The sequence below is a fragment of the Juglans microcarpa x Juglans regia genome, chromosome 1S (assembly GCF_004785595.1).
Source record: "Juglans microcarpa x Juglans regia isolate MS1-56 chromosome 1S, Jm3101_v1.0, whole genome shotgun sequence".
NCBI classification, from domain to species: Eukaryota; Viridiplantae; Streptophyta; class Magnoliopsida; order Fagales; family Juglandaceae; genus Juglans; species Juglans microcarpa x Juglans regia.
Window position 1 is genome coordinate 20,207,927 of NC_054595.1, and position 16,622 is coordinate 20,224,548.

The 16,622-nt window shown below is 35.2% G+C and overlaps 1 protein-coding gene across 1 annotated transcript; it reads left to right on the forward strand.

Moving 5' to 3' along the window:
• The first annotated feature begins 159 nt into the window (after positions 1-159).
• LOC121246668 (long chain acyl-CoA synthetase 6, peroxisomal-like) lies at positions 160-10,675 on the forward strand. Its single transcript, XM_041144901.1, has 23 exons — positions 160-600; positions 2,536-2,596; positions 2,690-2,767; positions 3,013-3,084; positions 3,179-3,260; positions 3,414-3,519; positions 3,610-3,686; positions 4,196-4,240; positions 4,322-4,408; positions 5,039-5,128; positions 5,245-5,324; positions 5,441-5,534; positions 6,150-6,238; positions 6,330-6,418; positions 6,787-6,916; positions 7,035-7,153; positions 7,943-8,066; positions 8,155-8,241; positions 9,148-9,251; positions 9,379-9,464; positions 10,030-10,116; positions 10,217-10,303; positions 10,390-10,675. Exons 1-23 carry the CDS (start codon positions 486-488, stop codon positions 10,483-10,485), a joined length of 2,085 nt encoding a protein of 694 aa, XP_041000835.1. The 5' UTR covers positions 160-485; the 3' UTR covers positions 10,486-10,675.
• Positions 10,676-16,622: the final 5,947 nt, after the last annotated feature.

A 16,622-nucleotide genomic window follows, 5' to 3' on the forward strand; every position in this document is an offset into this window, starting at 1 on the left:
TATGTTGGGGCCGGGATGGTACGAGCATGAAGAAAAATCAAAACTGAGTTATTGAAGCTTGTACGTTCATCTGGAAAAGGATATAAAATCACAACAGCAAGAGTTAAGCGCCCGCAAAGCGGAAAGAAGCGAATTTTACTGGGAAGAGAGAGACACCGACTCCAATCCAAAACAGCAGCAGAAGCACCACCCGTGACGCGTGCGTTTATATATACATATATATTATATATAATAATAATAAATAGGTAATCATCGCAAACATGGAGGATACTAGCATATGTTGATCGTAAGCGTCGTCATCAGAGAGTTATCAGCGAAGTCATTCTTATCGGGACTGTTGTTATGCCTTTAATGCGTTCCATCATAATCCCGTGAACCAAACAGAAGTTTGCACGTCGAACTGCCGTTGCATGACCTCGGACCGAGCCGCATAAACTTTCGTCCTTCGCATTTAAGGATAATAACTATATATTACAGAAGTTGCCATGGATTCGGCCGCGGCTCAGCGTCGTCTTAATGCTATTCATGGCCATCTCCTCGCTGACGGCGACTCTCATTCTCAGCTCCGTCCCCATCCCACCGCCGGGGAGTTCGCTCTCGGTAATCTCTCTCTCCCTCTCCATCTCTCTCTCTCTAGGTGGGAAAAATATGTTAAATAAAGTAATTGCTTTTTCTTTGGAAAAGTAGTCGGGGAGCTTTTGGTGTTGGTGGTGGTGGCCCGGTTGGAGGGTCCCAAATTCCAATTCTCTCTCTCTCTCTCTAATAGATTGTCGAGGTACCGGTACTGGAAAAGGTTGATATGGATGAATTTAATGATATTCCGGCTTTGGTGATTAATATATTTTTTGAGCTTCAGATTTTGTACAACTTTCTTATTATTAATTCACCGAATGTTGGTTGTATTGGACGGTTCACGTATGTCCGTGTTCTATTGTGGAATCTGGAAAGCAAAGATTTCAAATCGTGTCCACAAAATACCTGTTTCTAGGTGCGCAGTAATCATACTGTCGGATAGAGATAGACCAACCCCTTCGGTTTATTCCAATTCGTTGATCTAGGAACCCAGTTGACCTCAAGTATTACTTCTGGTTTTGATTTGGGTTTTATCTTTTTAAATCAAATTAGCTCGTTGATGATGATGTTTCTCTGCAACTTTTCTGGCCGAAGAGGCACTTCTGTGGGATTTCTGTCATGGTCATTTCTTTTTTCTTTTTAAATATGAGTAATCGAAAATTCTATTAAAAGAATTTCTGTGATAGTCATCGAAAATTCTGCTAAAACGATTTCTGCGATGGTCATTGATCCTATAGTAACGTTTCTTACGTTTTCAAGGGGATCATAATTTCATAAACAATAGCAAAATTCTGAAACCAATAAAATATTAACGAAAGGGTGATGGTTAATATGAAATATGTGAAAGATATGCAAAAATTTTAACTGATTTGCTCTGAGACAGGGGGTAGGTGTCTCATGTTTTGACCATCTGCTCTAAGGAGCCCATACGTCTTTCAGGGTTAGCAGGGCCATCGGACGAAAACCTTCGATGACATGAAAGTTTTTCAACTGGTGTTTCTTTATATGTCTCTTCGTTTCAGTAATCACAAATAAATATATAAACAAACAATAACAATAAAGATTTTGGTCTCTCTTTCTCACCCTCTCCCACTTGTGAGGGAAGGTAGTTGGAAATTTTGCATATCAGGTTTTGTCGGAACTCAGTCAAGGATGAAGAATATTAAGGGAAAGAATAGAAAACATATATTGCAACTGGAAAAGTTTATTTTTGGGGAGATTTTGAGCTGGTGGTAGGGATGATGAGTGGGATAAGATGTGAGGACACTTTTTCTTCTCTGGCTCTTAATTACTTGATTAGATATAGTATTCTAAATTAGTGGGTTTAAATTTTACAGTTTATTGTCTATAAGGTTAGTTTAAGCTTTGGGCATGGGATGGTGGTTTAGGGGCTGAGTTAAGAAGAAATCGTAAGATTTGCCACCACCACAATTTAACGTTTCCAGGAATAGTATGTTTATTACAGGCAAGTTTATTGTTACTTATCAAAAATTTAAAATGAAAAATTAAAGGTAAGATTTTGGGACTAGATTGATGTTAAAGATAGGTGGTTTTCCTATAACCTTTACATACAAATGAAAAGAAGTAAATTAAAATAAAATAAAATGAAGCCTCATAATCTAGGTCTTGGAGGAGTCTCACAGTCTCACGTCACCAATAAAAGTGGTGCAAAAATCTGCAAAGAATTATTGTCAATCAAAGCTCACTAATTGGAGGACTTGTTGATATAAATGAAAAATAACCAATTCATAAAAAAACGTTGGTGTAACTGTAAACTATGCAATCTGAAGTATACCTCAATTTAATTCCCAATGGCCTCTTGCTAATTGTTTTCTGCATACATATATATGGAAATAAAGTTTATAGAAATTTCCAAGTTCAACTATTTTTTATCATGTTTCTGTTGTATTCTTGTTTGAATACATTGTTGATGCATCAATGCTGCAATTAAATCCTGAACAGAGCAAGGGTACAGTGTTGTGCTTCCAGAGAAATTGCAGTTAGGGAAGTGGAATGTATACAGGTAGGGGTTTTCCACTTTCTTGGATTTAATTTCTCTAGATTGTCATTTTGTCCCATAACTATTTGCCATTTCTTTTCTTTTTCTTTATGGCAGATCGACACGTTCTCCTTTGAAGCTTGTGAGTAGATTCCAAGATCATCCAGAAATTGGTACACTTCATGATAATTTTGTGTGAGCATCTCCAACGATGATAGCTAAATTACTCCTCAGACCTTTTCAGTTTCACGGAAATGTTTCCATGATAAAACCTTTTCCCCTATTATATGTGTCAGTAGAATTACTTTTTTGCATATTGTAAAAGTTCTAACGGTAAAAGTTAGAACTTGTTTTCCATATTATACAAGCCATTGGAAATACAATTTCTCTAGAATTTACTTTCAATATGTTAGCTGAAAGGTTTCCTTCTGCGAAAATAGGCATTCGGTTGACACTTTTCGAGATTACAAGTATCTGGGAACACGAATTCGGGTTGATGGCACAGTTGGAGAGTATGTATTTCTTTTGTTGGGCATGTAAACTAAGTTCTCAACTTTACTAATACTGTTTACTCAATTCATTTGTACTCCTTTTGCACTTGTCCAGGTACAAATGGATGACATATGGAGAAGCAGGTACTGCTCGATCAGCTATAGGTTCTGGCCTAATTTATCATGGGATATCAAAGGTAAACGTCTGAAAAAGTAATTTTATGTTCAAAGATGTTTATGCTTCATTAAAATTTGATTAGATTACCCATGAGTATTTTCATGTTTTACAAAACAGTCAAAGTGCTTGATGTTTTCTTTTAGCATCTAACTACTGTTGCTTTATTTTACAGGGATCTTGCATTGGGTTATACTTCATCAACAGACCCGAGTGGCTCATTGTTGACCACGCTTGCTCTGCTTATTCTTACATATCAGTTCCTTTATACGACACTCTTGGTTTGTTACATCACTCCATAGAACTTAAATAAAATCTTCCTAGCTTCGCCTAGCTGCAGATGTTATTGTAAATTATTGCTTACTTTTCAGGTCCAGATGCTGTCAAGTATATTGTAAATCATGCTGCCGTACAAGTTATATTTTGTGTGCCTCAAACCTTGAATTCTGTGAGTTTAATCCAAACAGTACTAAGCTGTGACTTACCAAATCAGTTTCAGTTGATATGGGCTGTTAGACATCAGTTGAGATTCAAGAACAGTAGTGGATAGCAGAAATTTTTTTTTTCCTTAATTTCTTTCATAAATAGCCAAGAGGAAAAAGAAAAATGTCACGAACAATTGAAAACTCAGCTCAACCTATTTCAATAAAATATTCGATTTCAATTACCTAGCATTTTCGTAATTTTGATTTCAAATATGGTATATTTTGCCAACCAACCCTTTTAGATATATGCATATTTTTTTCTCTGAAAATATGGGGAGTGGTCATAAAAAGCTTGATGCCTGTTGCCCTATTCTTAATGTAATAGTTGCTTTATTTGTTGACAATTTTTATATCAGTTCTACTTGTCTCTTAGTTTATCTCATTCATGGTTTATGACACTTATAAAAAAGGTGGTTTATGATTCTCCTTTTTCTTATGCAATATTTCTTATCTTGTCGCTTGGAATTTGCAGTTATTGAGCTTCTTGTTTGATATTCCAACAATTCGCCTAATTGTGGTATGAATATACACCTCGTATCCCTCATTATATCCTTCTTTTTTATTGCTAGTTTATCTCATCTCCTTACCTACTACACAGGTCATTGGAGGAATAGATGATCAAATTCCAAAGCTTCCATCATCAACAGGAGTTGAGGTTGTGACATATTCAAAATTGCTTAGTCAGGTAATCATGTGTTCTTTCCTATCAACAAATTAAGGTTTTGGGCCACATTCTTCAATGGAGGTTTGTTGCATTGATTTTTCTCCTTGTCTTTGCATGAATAGTGTATTAGCCAATTATTTTTAATTTGTTATCTATCAATGAAGTCGGGTTGCTCTGAAGTCATTGATCATGCATCTCTGGTTTATAAGTTACTTTACAGATCTGTGAATGGGCTGTTATCCTTTCAATTATAGATCTTAAATGATTCTTGAGATCGCACCCTTGAGATTTGTTATTTTGTTTGTTAATCTATGTGCACCCACGTGCATGCACACACATAAAAGAAACATGGATGTGCACAAAGATATTCACTCACCCATGCAGCCATATATTCAAGGCTATAATTTGGAGGGCTAATGTGTCCAGAACCCTTTTCTTTAATCACGTGGCAGAATTTACATCTTCTATCTGGTAGCTGATGCTTAATCCTTATACATATAATAAACAACTTGCTCTTAGCTGCACACTTTGTTACCTGTTCTTAAAATTTTTTTTGAGGTCCTGCTGCTTAAATACATGATATATGACAACATTACTTTGTTTGATTGCTAGATATTTACTTATCGCCTCATGTGAATGGTTTCATTTTAGGGCCACAGTAACCTTCAGCCTTTTTGCCCTCCAAAACCTGATGACATTGCTACCATTTGCTACACAAGTGGTACTACTGGGACCCCAAAGGTACAACTCAGTGTAGTATGACTTTTTGCTTTGATTTATTGACTTCTTATAGACATGATTTGATGAAGTGCTATCAAACCACCCATTTTTTTCTCCCTTGTTTTGAATCTTGACAGGGAGCTGTTTTGACACATGGAAACTTGATTGCAAATGTTGCTGGAACCTCCCTTTCTAACAAATTCTACCCCTCAGATGTGTGAGTATCAATGGTTTTGTATATCACATGGTATACATCAGTCTTTGGCAACTTAGATTATGAAAATTTTAATGAACTCCCTTAGTGGGTGCTAAAAGTACCTTTTATCTTGCCAGTTACATATCATACCTTCCTTTGGCACACATATATGAACGAGCTAACCAGGTCTCGATGGCATATCATGGAGTTGCTGTTGGATTTTACCAGGGGGTATGAATCCATCCTTTTCTTTTTCCTGAGATGTAATATAACTGTGTACCAATGTAATTAGGTATGCACATATGTACGTTTTGCACACTTCTATATACTTATGTATTTGTCTATGTGTATCAGAAATCATGGCAGGTATTATTTATTTAGATGGTTTGAATTTTTTGAGTTCCTATTTTTGTTAAAGGAGTTGAAATATTCATCAGAATGTAATACATGCTGCGTTATGCTTAATATGCTATGCAGGATTATTAGTTCTGAGAAAATATGTATACCTATGATTTAAGGGTGGTGCATCATGGTTTAGCGAATTTTTGTTGACTTGCAGTCATTCTAAATTTCAAATTTGATTGTAACTGTTGTTGTAGTCATCAACTTCAGATCAGGCAAAAACGATGCAATGGTAGCTACCATCTGAGAATGGCAATCTTATTGTTTAACATAAATTATCATCCAAATTTAATTTAGTAGTCAATGCATACAAGTAAACTGGAGGCCGACCTTTTGGTTATATCAATGCATATCATCCGGTAGTCAATGCATACATTCCTTCTAAGACAAGCCTTAACCTTTTCCTTTTCCTTTTTTTTTTTTTTTTGTAATTGTTGTATGCAGGATAATATGAAACTAATGGATGATATGGCTGCTCTAAGACCTACTATCTTCTGCAGTGTTCCTAGACTTTATAATAGAATATATGCTGGGTAAAATCAATGTCTGTTGCTTCTGGAATTTGTTATTCAATGTCAACTAGCACATCCTTTCACTCATTCAGTTGAATGTTTTGATTTGCAGTATTATAAATGCTGTAAAGACATCCGGTGTGCTGCGGGAGAGGTTGTTTAATGCTGCATACAATGCTAAGAAGCAAGCAATATTGAGCGGTAAAGCATATTATCAATTAGACCTGTCACTTTGTAGCATCAGATTCATTCTTGTTTTCAGACTTTCTAGCTTCCCTTTTTCTTTTTGGTTTGGAAAATTTGAATTCCTTTATCAACTTTTTTTATTTACCTTGAATTTGAACTAGATCTGCAATGCTTTTGGCGTTCCTGCAATTTCACATAGCTCCTTTATCCTACAATTTTCTCTGAAACATACTTTCATGAGTTCCTTGGCATTAGACGCTGAGGATGAACCTCTGATCAATTTTTTTTTTTTTAACTTTTTTCTTTCCTTTTCTTTTTCTTTCACACTAATTAATTTTTACCCTTATGGTGTCTATTGATGATGATATATCTGGTTATTTCAGGAAAGAACCCATCCCCCATCTGGGACAAATTGGTATTCAATAAGATAAGGGGAAAGCTTGGAGGACGAGTTCGTTTCATGGCATCAGGTGCCTCACCGTTGTCTCCCGATGTCATGGACTTTCTAAAGATGTAATTTCTTTTCCATGGTGCATTGAATCCTAGTAAATAAATTGTTTTTCTTCCCCTCCCCCCGATCCCCTTTTCGTGTAAAATAAAATCATGCTCAATCCTATGTTATACTTTGCAGCTGCTTTGGTGGCCAAGTAACTGAAGGATATGGTATGACTGAAACTTCTTGTGTTATAAGTGGTATTGAAGAGGGTGACAATCTATCTGGCCATGTCGGTGCCCCTAATCCAGCTTGTGGTGAGTCCTTCACACGAGTTTTGCATAATTTTGCATTCTTATCGTTCAGTGTTACCTTGTGGATGCATAAGCGTGCATAATTGAGGGTGTAATGAGTATATGTTATTTGTTAAAGATAGTACATGTATATTTTACTTACAGAAGGTTTTGGCTTGAGGCTTGAGCATCATTAAGCTTGCTATAGTTGCTGGTTGGGTTTGGTCTTGGGTTTTTCTCATAGGAGATTCACTTGTTCAAGCCAGGCTAACTTTTTAATTGCATTAGGTCATACAAGATCAGCAATCAGAGTAATTTAGACAATAGAGGCCTATAATGTGTAACTGGTTTGATTACTAGTTCTGAAAATATACCTGTTTTTTTCACTGTGTATCTGTCGGTGGGTCTGTGGGAGCCATGCATATGTATTTTCCTTGATATATGTTCCCGTGCTTCTTCGCCCTTGGTCATTTCTTTGTCACTATATCCAAATGATCTGCTGGGTGCTAGTACACTAGGCAAGTTGGACATTAGAATTCACCATAGCAGGGTATAGATCTTGTAAGGATGTCATGTTAGAACAACGGTTGAATGGATATGAGGAATATCAGACTGTTCTAATTTGTAAAGGTTGAAAAGAACATAATGCTAACTAGAAATCTTACTAGGATGTGTACAGTGATTGTATGTATATGTGCTGCTATTTGCATCGACTAAAAATTGGGGCCTCTTGACTTGTGACTTCCTCTTATGCTTTTTCCACGTCTTGCTTTTACTTTGGGCTAAGATTTAATCTCATTTTTCCTGTTTCAGAAATAAAGCTTGTAGATGTTCCACAAATGAACTATACATCTGATGATAAGCCACATCCTCGTGGAGAAATCTGTGTTCGGGGTCCCATTATTTTCAAATGTTATTACAAAGATGAAGTACAGACGTATGAAACCTATGTATTTGCTGTTTCTTTTGGAAATTATTATGTCCATCAAATACGAAAACATCTCATGTTTAATCAAATTGCACAGGAAAGAAGTGATTGATGAAGATGGATGGCTTCATACCGGAGACATAGGGTTGTGGCTACCTGGGGGTCGTTTAAAAATCATTGATAGGTAAGATCATACCAGCCTAAGTATTTGGCTCTACTTGAGTCAGGATTAGGGAAATTATCCATGTTTCTCATCTTCCTAATTGTGATGGGCTTAATGGATTGTCATTGTGTGATATGCTTGATATACATTGTTGGACCCATCCTATGCACTTATGCTATTGGAGTTAATGTTCGACTAACATGGTAGACGTTTGTTTTCTCTAAGATTGTTTCCTCTTAAGGTTTTTGGCTTTAGCTTGGTTCCTTAATTTTATTATTCACTTAAACAACCTTCCACTTCACTCATTATGATCATTTACTTACTTGTCTTTTACTCCCCCTATTATTTGAATGATCATTTATTGCATAAAAGACTTCCGGTTTTCAATTTCCAAAAGACCTTTCAATTTTCACTTTCCAAGGGACTCTTCAGGTTCCACTTCAATGGTAGTTACCCCAGAAAAATCAGGGGTTTTTATTTTTTATTTTCTTATAATGAATTCAGGGTCTCTTTCCTGCACATAGTGCTGGCGTGCAACTAGTTAGTTCTATTTTAAAGAAAAATCGTTTATAAATCCAGTGGCTGCAGTTATACATTGGCTGTTCACCTTAACGGAGAAAGTTTGCTCATTGAGCAACAATGCACATGCTATAGTGAGTCTTTTATGCTATTTCTTCAAAGCAAGTGAAGGAATTGAAGAGCCTTAAGGCTATGTTTAGAAGGTTTTTACTAGACAAGATGGTCGTATTACTTATTGCTCCCTACCCCTTATATCTGGTCAGAATTGTACAGAAAATACATTCTACTGAGCTCATTAATGAAGTAAGATCAATTTATTTTGGTTGTGACTACACTTACAAAAAAAAAAAAAAAAAAAAAAATTGGTTGTGACTACAAGTACTTACCGAGTTTTTCCAATTAAATTAGGAAGAAAAACATTTTCAAGCTGGCACAGGGAGAGTACATAGCTCCAGAAAAAATTGAGAATGTATATGCAAAGTGCAAGTTTATTTCCCAGTGCTTTGTATATGGTAAGAAAGTGGGATTTTGCTGCTGGCTTCTCCCCCCCCTTCTTTCCCCCTCCTCTCTCTCACTCGCACACATACACACTCATTTGAGCTACTGAGTCACTGACTGCTTATTTGTTGCTCTTGGTAGGTGACAGCCTGAATTCCTCTTTGGTAGCTGTTATCTCGGTGGACCAAGATGTTTTAAAAGCATGGGCTGCTTCTGAAGGCGTTAAGGTTTTGATTTGGTCTTTTTAATCTGGAAAAAGAAAAAACAGAGATGATAAACCTACATACTTGCGAACTTAGTGTTTGACCTAGTTTCATGTTGTATATAGAAATGTTGAATTGCCTCGAGTTATAGTCAACAGGGAACGGATGGATCTTCACGCTAATAAAAGTGGTGAAAAATCTTAGTATTTTTTTGAGCCTGCATATCTGCACTTGGTAAAATCTTATTCATCAACTGAGATTGATTACTTGAGTCTAAAATCTCATGATTGAGTAGGACATCCACCTATCGGTTCTGAAGCCCTAGGAAGTTAGTTGTTCGAAAGTTAGTTTGTAATCTATTTAGGAAGAGAGTCCTCGAGAATGAATCAAGGCTGATGTTTCTTACCCTTCCAAGAGTCTTATCTCTTTTGGTAATAGAAGGATGGTGTCATTTTTTCTGTAAAAAGCAAGACTCTAAGCTTTTGTTTTGTTTTAGAAGTAAAATTCTGGTGCTTTGATTGAGTTGAAAAAGGAAAAATATATGAAAATATGCATATCTTAAATGCGGTTCTCTGGATGTGTAATGCAGTATCAAGATCTAGGGAAGCTGTGTAATGATCCAAGAGCAAGGGCTGCCGTCTTGGCTGACATGGATGCTGTTGGGAGGGAAGCTCAGGCAAGTTATCTCAGATTCTCAACACCATGCCGCTCTGGCTGTCTGATTCCTCCTTTAGATTTCTGCCTTAAAATTTTCTTCTTACAAATTTCATCTGCAGCTGAGAGGTTTTGAATTTGCAAAAGCTGTGACCTTGGTGCTTGAGCCGTTTACACTGGAGAATGACCTGCTTACTCCAACATTTAAGGCAAGTATTCGGTTTCAAATTCCTGAGAGGAATTACACGGCTCGATTAAAAATGACTTTCTTGACTATTTTCTTGTGTTCCACCAGATCAAGAGACCTCAAGCAAAGGAATACTTTGGAAAAGCAATATCTGAAATGTATGCCGAGCTCTCAACCTCGGACCCCTCCCAGAAATCACTGTGAAATAGAGAGCTTGTGAGAAGCAGAGCAAGTATGCCCCCCACAGAGCTTCTTGGAGCTTTCATCATCTAGTGCTAACCATCCTGCATCATAAATTTTTCTCAAAATAAAATTGAAATTAATTTATTATGGTGTTCCTCAGATCAGAGGATTGTACATTTTTGCCCCACAATAAGAAGCAATCATTTTGAAAGCTACAGTTTCAATGTCCCAATGCACTGTCCATAAATTTAGAAGTAATAAGTGGACATACTGCACGCAAGATAGTTGATAGTTGATCAACTTGATAGCTAGATAGCTAGCTAGTTAGTTTTTATTTATTTATTTAGTTAGTCATATAAGGGCTAGCTCTTCTTATTCAATTCAGGATGCCATAACGCGTGCGTTATTCAAACTGTATGTGATTTTACAACTGATTTCGTTCCCCGAGCTGTTCACGGCTGATTCGTAGCACACATGATCTTTTTTTATTTATTTATTTAAATCCAAAACCGATTTCCTCTCTCTCTCCCCACCCGATTCCCTCTCTTAGCCCACCCAGTCCCGTCGTGCGCCACCTGCAATCACCGGCCACCACCATTGTCAGCCTCCAACCCCACCGTCAGTATCGCTGATGCTCGTGTACTCCTCCCTCGCCACGCTGCGCCGCATACTCCTTCCTCGCCAAGCAACCGAATCGCGTTCGGCCTCTCTCCGCCGCTGTCGGCAACCTAGCAGCGCCACCGACCACCTCACTGGCTCTCCCTTACACCGGCGACCCTCTAGCCACCTTCGAGCCTCCACGCGCAGTCTCCGAGTGTAGCGTCCTCTCCACTCCCGAAATGGGTCTCACACAAATGTAGACCCGAAATGTCGCCGCCCGCCGCCGTAAGCCAGCTCAGCCACCACCACCGAGCCGCACAACCTCCCAGCAACCCCCCACCGCCAAACCCAAGTCACAGAAACCCCTCATCGTAGCTCAGATCAGTCTAACTCGAAATGGGTCTCCCCCTCTCTCGCCACCACCGTACACCAGCCCAGCCACCACTACCGAGCCTCACAACCTCGCAGCAACCCCCATCGTCGAACTCCAGTCACGGCAACTCCCTCCTCCCTCTCCATCGCAGCTCAGATCAACCCCAGTCACGGCAACCCGAAATGGAGTGTTTTCAACTTGAATTCGAGAGGGGGGAAGGGGACTTCGTGGGACTTGTCAACTTGAATGCGTGAACAGGGCTGCTCTCGAGACTTTTTCATGTGGAATATTTATTATGTGAATATAGGATGAGAATTTAGATCACTTCATGTCTCAGTACCAACACTAGAAATGAAAAGGAAATAGATAAGAGAATTTTTCATCATCATCAAGTGAACTCAAACATAATAGAATTCTAAAAAAATAAATTCCAATATTAACATATTTCTTTAGAAATATAATCATAATAATAATAAATAAATAAATAACTCATGCGAATGTGCACGTTTTTGGCAATTAGGAACATTGCTGACATCTTTATAAATTAATGACCTAATATGAGAAATAAATTTTTGATGGTGAGCTAAAATATTCCAAGCGAAAGAAAACTGTAAACTACGAAAAGTTCAATAAAAGTTGAGTTTTCAGAAGAAAAGAGAAATACAATAATTCAAAGAATAACCAATTACATAAGTTCTATTTGATACTTTTGATATTTTCTTTTCTTTTCTTTTTTTTCCTTAAGAAGATTCTACTTTAGATTTTTTTGGGGATCTTCTTCCACTAGAGACCTTAGGCAACTGACTAAGTCGTCTAATGAAAAAGACGACCTTGGGATGAAATGATAAATTTATGAATAATAGTTAGATAGTTCGTGAATAGTAATATAATGATTTGAGTTAAGATGTTTTATGAGGTTTTGGAAAAAAAGAGAGAACAAGTTCAATAAAATATTTTAAAATTAAAATATTGTTAGAATATAATTTTTTAATATAATTTTTATTTTAAAATTTGAGTTGAATTGTTTTTTGTTTTTTGTTTGAAAGTTTAAGAAAATTGTAATGATTAGGTAATAATTAGATGAAAAAGTTAGAAATTGAAAAGTGTTTATATTTGAATGGTGTTTAGATGTTGAGATGAGATGGGATAAGATGAGTTGAGACTATCTATGAAACCAAATAGGACCTTAATATTAATATGGCTTTAATATATTCGACGAAATATTTAGAGGATCTCACCTCACTACGTGTAGATAGTGTGGTAAACTCGGATGATATGTGGCTAGTAGTTAAAAAATGATGAAAAAATAATGATAAAATATTGAATAGTAGTAAAAAGTAATGAAAAGTATATAAACAGTAATAATAAAATATTAAATAGTAGTAAAATCACTCCACTAAGGGGTGTATAATTATTTATTAAAGTGAATCACTATTATAAGCTGAAATTATTAAGAAAAATAATTCCAATTTACAACTTTATTCTACCCAACAACCATGTTAAAAAAAGAAATAACAGCTAATGTCACTACCATTTGTTCTTTTTCTTTTTATATAACTGTTGTGTAAAATCATTTATTTTTATAAGCTCTCGGTTGTAAAAGAATTTGTGTGGTGACACCTTAGTCATTAATTTATAACCCAAGACTAGTGAAACAAGACTCATGGGAGATTTGGATAGTGAGTTGAGATGAGATGAGACTTTGGTTTCGTTTGGTTCCTGAACTCGTCTCAACTTATCATTACAACTTTTTCAAATTCCAATACAAAATATAATAAACAATTCAACTTTTTCAGATCTCAAAATAATAATAAGAATATTAAAAAATAATATTATAACAATATTTTATTTAACTTTCATTTCAGGCTGCATTTGAATGATGAACTGAGTTGAGTTGAGTTGAGATGATAAAATATTGTTAGAATATAATTTTTTAATATAATTTTTATTTTGAGATTTGAAAATTTTGAATTGTTTATTATATTTTGTGTGAAAATTTAAAAAAATTATAATTATAAAATGAGATGAGTTGAGAGATTTCTTGTATCCAGACAACTCTTAATTTGGTGGATATTTGTGAAAGAACCGTCTAGCTTGGGTTTTTTAGGAATGTTGGTATTGGTTTTTATATTTTTAATTTGATTTCTTCCTTTTTATCTTATTTGTTTTTCGATTCACGTGATTGATAATGAATAGAGGAAAGTAAAATGACAAGTAAATCCCACACAGGTCTTTCGAAAAATATGAATCTCACTTTTTAATCAATCACGTGCAAAAATGTTTTTAGTCAGGATGATCATGTTTACTATAATGTCAATAATCCTTTTTTTTTTTTTTTTTTTTTGAAGATGAGCATGAAAAAGAGAGTATTATTTTTCTGTAACATGCTCGGTGGACCGTGGAATGTGTTTGGATGAATAAAAATTGTAAGAAAATTTAGTCAAATTTGATGATGACCTTCCTCCAAGAGGAGAGAAAACCAAGAGTCTACTTTATATTAGGCTTCCGAATGAATTTCTTACCCAACCAATATGGGGCGAAGCCCAGAAATTAGACTTGGTTCCACTCATTTTATATTTCTTGTTTGGTTATGCAATTTAAATAAAATGAAATGAAATATTTTATTAAAAGTTAAATAAAATATTATTATAATATTATTTTTATTTTGAGATTTAAAAATAATTGAATTGTTTTTTATATTTTATGTGAGAATTTGATAAAATTGTAATGATTATATAAGAAAAGATGAGATGAGATAGTTTGATTTTGTGTAACCAAACCAACCCGGCGTCTGACATTTTCCCTGAGAGCTCAACCCTCATAAACCATAAGCCCTACAAGAGCAAAACTCATACTTCGTTCCATCAATACATTGTTCTCTTATTGCTTTTAAGGTTCCATTTAGGCCTCGTTTGTTTTCATAAAACATCTCATCTCATCATATCTCATTATTACAACTTTTCCAAATCTCCATACAAAATAAAATAAACAATTCAACTTTTTCAAATCCCAAAACAAAAATAATACTAAAAAATATATTCTAACAATATTTTATTCAATTTTTTAACTTTAATCTCATCTCATCTCATCTCTGAAAACAAACTAGCCTTAGTTTCACAAATCTTTGAGATTATCTCATCTCAACATCCAAATGTTAAAAATACAAACACTTTTCAATTTTAAATGTTCAACTTTTTCATCTAATCATTATAATTTTTCCAAACTTTTAAACAAAATGCAAAAAATAATTTAACTTTTTCAAATCTTAAAATAAAAATTATATTAAAAAATTATATTCTAAAATTATTTTAACTTTATAATATTTTTATTCAATTTTTTCTCTTTCCTTGCTCAAAATTCCATAAAACATCTTAACTCAAATATTTCATTATTATTTATAAATTATCTCATTACTATTTACAAATTTATCATCCCATCTTATCTGTGTAACTAAACGATGCCTAAGTCAATTATTAATTGAGAACGTGGTATAAAATCTTCATTAATAATTTGTCTTTGCAAAACGATTATAATTATTTTTAAATATAGATGTAATGTAAAAATTAAAATTAAAATAAATTTATTGAATTTTACTTTCTAAGATTAAAAAAAGGCCTTATTCCAAATTTTCACCTTAGGCCCTACAACCTATTGAGCCGACTCTGTCTCATCTCATTTGTGTAATTCAACGAGACCTAAATATTATTTTACAGATAACTATACACACGTTTTTAAGGTGTTATTTGTTTTTCAATTTTATTAGTCTGCTTTGATGCCAAAAACCACCTGGAGCATCTCTATTGGATTCCCCATAATTTTCCCTATAATTTAACTAAAAAGTACATTCCCTAAAATTTTTTCCTAAATTTTACTTATTTTTTAAAAACTTTCTACATCTCATTCTCCATCCCTATCTCTATTCTATTAAATAATATTTCTCTATTCTTTCTTTATTATTTTTTTCTCACTTCCATTTACAATCTTAACTACTAACTCTTTTGTCTTATTATCTTCTTTTCAAATATCACATTCTCCAAAATACTTATACGATTTTGACTACCGAATATAGTATTATTTTTCAAACCGAAATCCGTATTATAAAAATAGTAATTTTTTTTTAATATGTGCATTTTCTAACAGTAACATTTTGAACTCCTACCTCCAACGGCATCTTCAACTCCTGCTTCCAACGGTAATATTTTTTGTCTTCTCTCAAACGGTAACATTTTTTGTCCTATATGCAACGGTAACTTTTTCCTCTATAAATACGCATTCTGCTTACATTCACATTCTCACAAACTCAAGTCTCATTTGATTTAAAGAATTGAAATTCAATAGTCTCCCATGATATCTCACTCCCTTCATCAAATGGCTCGTACATTCTTTCGCAAATTGTTCACATACTTATCATCTGAAGATGAGTTGGATGTTGTTATTAATGACGAGGCTGATGGACAGTCATCGAGGCATCGTGCCAATCGCCAACGCCGTAAGTTTATTCAGCGTGATCATATTCAATGGCACAAGCGTCTATTTCGAATAGAGATTTCGGATGAGCCGTCCCCTATTTCTCCGTATTCTAAATGAGGTAGAGTCGTACGAGCCGTACTTTGTCCAAAGAAGATATAGTGCCGGAAGACTCGGTTTATCTTCTATGTAAAAGATAACCGCAGCACTTAGAATGCTGACATATAGGGTTACTGGAGATTTTATGAATGAATACTTACGTATTGGTGAAAGCACCGCAATGGAGAGTCTTAAAAAATTCTCTGAGACAATAGTAAGTGTTTTTTCAGATGAATATTTGCAGTCTCTAAATGCCAATGATATTGCTCGATTGCATGCAGTTGGTGAACAACGAGGATTCCCAGAAATGCTGGGAAGCATTGATTGCATGCATTGGAAGTGAAAAAATTGTCCCGCAGGTTGGAAATGAATGTACTCCAACCACATTCGTGAACCAACTATTATTTTAGAAGCAGTTGCTTCATATGACCTCTGGATATGGCATGCATTTTTTGGTATGCCCGGTTCACATAACGACATTAATGTGCTAGAGAGATCTTCTATTTTCACGGAACTTGCCCAAGGGCATGCTCCTCCAGTCAATTACACAATCAATGGCAACCACTACGAGATGGGGTATTACCTTGCGGATGGTATTTATCCCAAGTGGCGAACTTTT